Raw genomic sequence first — 3,767 nt, forward strand, 5'->3', positions numbered from 1 at the left:
TCTCAGGCTATTCTCATTAAATCTGTCCGTCCAAAGAAATCCACATCTAACCAAACCACAGAAGAGACGCTGCAGCATAGATGACATCAGACATTATGGGTTAAGAAGCTGCAGTGCATCAGTTTGATCTCTGCAGCGTTTAGTGAGACGTACTCAGGCTACAGACACACTGATTCATTTTTATTTAAAACATGTAATTTCTGCTTCGTTTGCACCGAGAATCCACTTTATTTTGGAATTTTGGACCCCTATAACTTATATTTTTAAAAATGTTTTAGTCTGATTGAACCATACTGTTGCTGTGCTTGTTCTGTGATCGTGACTGAAGAGAACAAAGGTATCAGCTTTTTACTGGTGGTTAATTCAATGTAGGAAGTGAATGAAGCTACAAGCATTGCTGACCACGTTGCTGTCTATGCTTGCAGCTGTTGTCCAGTTAAGAAAACTCTGCCTTACTTTTTGCTTCATGTTTGCACCTCCACATCCAGTGAACACCAACGTGATGTTTATGTGCCCGACAGACTGACTGTCGAGAGAAGCCTGCGGTGCTCTAGATCTTTTGTTTGATGGTAAAAGCAGATATTCTCCAAATAAAACATGAGAAGGGTCTGATGTGGTGTCACCTGACAGAGACAACGGGCTTTTATTGTGTGCAGCTTGAATAGTTGAGCCACTTAGATAAGTCTGAAGCGTTTCCTTCGTTCCTTTCAGAGGCTTTGTGACACAGTTTGCATTTTGACCGATAGGATTTGTTTTTTGTACTTTGGGTGCTTTTGTAAAAAAGCACCATCACATCCATCCATCCATCATCTCTACACCTTAGTCCTCACTAGGGTCGTGGGGGGCTGGAGTCTATCCCAGCTGACTCAGGGTGAAGGCACCTGGACATGTGCACCATCGCATATCTCAGATTTTTGGCATCGACTTCTGATTTCCGCAGCATCTCCTAATTAGTAACTCAAGTGAGAAAGTGCTTCATGCAGCAAAACAGACTCATTTGATTACTAAAGGTTCACCTTGACTTACGGTGAAGTCAGAATATCCACCAAGTGACGTGTTGTAGCAGAGAAAGAAGCCAAATCATTTTACATTCAGTTTACCTTTATTTTCTGCGTTTCTCAGAGAGATTCTGAACGGCATCGCCGTCACGGACGAGAACGGCAACAAACTGGGTCACTCTAAGGTCAGCGCTCCACGCACACATTAAAGCTCTTTATTTATTTTTCCTTTCAGTGCTCATAAATTGCCTTTTAATCTCCTTTTATCTCCTGTTGCAGAAAGCGGCGGTAAAAGGCATCACCCAGGTGGTCATTTCCCGGATCACCATGGCGGCACCAGGAATGAGTACGCAGACAAGTTTCACCTCATGAATAGTATATATAAAGTTCCTCAAGTTGTCCTCTCTTAACCGTCTCCTCCTCCTCCTCCTCCTCTCCCAGTCATCCTCCCCATCATCATGCAACGGCTGGAGAAATACAAGTTCATGCAGGTCAGAGCTCCGTCCTGATTTCCTGCTGCAGTCGCGTAAATGTGTTCGTCAGCGCTCAGAGTCTTGTTCTGTCCGTCTTTTCTCAGAGAATCACGTTCCTCCACGGACCGATCCAAGTGATGATGGTGGGAGTGTTGTAAGTACAAAGGGTCGCCGGGTCAGAGGAGCTTTTAAAGTCCTCCTGAGGATTTCATCACTAACTTTTGTTCTCTCGTTTCTTTTTTTTCTTGTTAAAGTTTGATCTTCATGGTGCCGACCGCTTGCTCGCTGTTTCCTCAGAGATGGTAACGAAACACGTTCATGTAACATTCAAACCACAATCAAACCAGGGTCTCATTAGTTTGAGTCGCACAAGTTTAAATCAAGCAAATGAGGTAGAAATTAGGAAAAAAGTGGCTTAAATCTGCAACGTGGAGCTTTTGTCGCCCCCCTCTGGCAGCGACAGTAATTACACCACTGTCCCTTCCTTTTAACACAGTTTCTTTTTGTCTGGAGCTTTTCTTGGATGCTTGCAGGGATTTTCCACCTTAAACTCCAGTTTGCTCCTCGTTGCTGCCTCCTCTGTCTCTGTCCAGTCATCGGACATTAATCACATCACCAGTGCAGGAATCACAGCTCAGAAATCAGATTTCAAACTCGACTGTGCTGCAGAGATTTACAGGCTTCATCAGCAGACGTTCCTTTATTTATATTTATATGAAGTCCTTCTCTCTGGCTTAATAATCATAAAGCAGGTCTGGTCTTATCTCAGCCCTTTTTGTGTTTATGTTAAAGCAAAAAAAAGAATGAAAATAACAAAGTTTATTTGTATAGAATTGTGCACACATTAAAAAAATAAAGAAAATCTGACAGCAAGTGGCAGAAACAAAACGTTAACAAAAGGTGAGACGTTGTAATGTTTAAGAAAAAACTGTGTCGACAAATATTAAATTAAAATATTATGTTTTAGCTGTTTTAAATACAGTATAAAAGTGTGATTTTATAGTCACTGTAAAAGAGAAAATAACTTGATGTGGACGTTATTTACATTTTTTTTTATAGTTAACATATAAATTCACTTTTTTCAGTGATTTTACTAAAAACAGAGAATATTTGTCCAATTCCAACAAATTTTCAATCCTTAATACGCATACTTTTTTCAAATAACGACAAATGTCTGTGTCTTTTTCATTTCATTTTATGGTCAAATAATTATTTATATTATATTATTTATGTATTTATATTATTTATTTATGTATTATTTATAAGTTTGGCTTAATTTTAAATGATAGAAGTTTAAATTATTATCATTGTTTGCTGCCATTTTACTATTTATTATGTGTAATTTAACAAAACAGTGAAAATCTCTGTGATAGTGGTAAATTGTCCAAAACATTACAGTTCAAAAATACAAACTTTTTTTTTACATGGCACCTCTTATAACTCAGTAATCCACTGATTTCACGTCCTTACTGATGCTTGATTAATATTAATTACCTGTTTTGTTGGGGTTCATAGAGCTTTTTAAAAGACAGAGGAAACACATTTTATTATTATTACAGTCAAATACGTCCAAACTCACATCATACCTGCTAAACTCATCTGCAGCTGGAACTGAGTTTGAGAGTTATCTGAAGCATTTTCTTCAGACTCTTGGTTCCGTCGCTCAGTCTGAACTTCCTGATCGGGATTTTGGCGTAACAGCAGCTTCTGAACTCAGCTGTGGGCTGAACCTGAGCGTGCAGTCCAGATGTTGTTGTTTACGTCGCTGCTCTTCGGTCGATCTGGTCGGATGACTTCACCGTCGTAAAACGGGGGATCTGAACAACCTCCCGGTTTCTGGCTCGCAGGTGGCGTTTACAGCCCGCGATCAGTTCAATCGTCCGTAAATCACTGACAAGCGTCATAAAAACAAAATGTTGGTTTGAACGCTGAAGATGAGTCCAGCTGTAGAGAAGCACAGGTGACGACGGAGAGCTGAGGAGGTTTAATAACCGCTGGCCAGATGTTTTCTTTTTGTTGTCGAGGATGAAGAAAGCAAGTTCTGTCTGATATTTTTAATCATCTGAGTTTCAGTTTGGATGGAAATCTTTACAGAAACACCCTGGTAGGTTTTTAAATCCAGCTGTGGATGTAGTTTGAGATTTGGAAAGATGAAGATTAGACGACTGCTTGAATCTGAGTGAAATCTGAATAAACAGATTGGGACGATTACCTTTTAAAGATCTTTGAGGATGCTGAACAGGTGTGGAATTAGATGTTTGTAATATCAAAGCCATAAAATGTCTTTGTTTTTAAG

The 3,767-nt window shown here is 39.7% G+C and overlaps 1 protein-coding gene across 3 annotated transcripts in view; it reads left to right on the forward strand.

Annotated features, from left to right (window-relative positions):
• Window positions 1-3,767, forward strand: part of sfxn2 (sideroflexin 2) — a 19,634-nt gene that overhangs the window by 11,589 nt on the left and 4,278 nt on the right. For all 3 annotated transcript variants that reach the window (XM_008295977.1, XM_008295978.1, XM_008295975.1), the window contains exons 7-11: window positions 1,123-1,183; window positions 1,278-1,344; window positions 1,440-1,489; window positions 1,576-1,625; window positions 1,726-1,773. In XM_008295977.1, coding sequence (XP_008294199.1) covers window positions 1,123-1,183; window positions 1,278-1,344; window positions 1,440-1,489; window positions 1,576-1,625; window positions 1,726-1,773 — 276 coding nt within the window. The remainder of the gene's footprint in view (window positions 1-1,122; window positions 1,184-1,277; window positions 1,345-1,439; window positions 1,490-1,575; window positions 1,626-1,725; window positions 1,774-3,767) is intronic.

The sequence above is a fragment of the Stegastes partitus genome, unplaced genomic scaffold (genome assembly GCF_000690725.1).
Source record: "Stegastes partitus isolate 25-593 unplaced genomic scaffold, Stegastes_partitus-1.0.2 Scaffold1092, whole genome shotgun sequence".
NCBI lineage: Eukaryota > Metazoa > Chordata > Actinopteri > Pomacentridae > Stegastes > Stegastes partitus.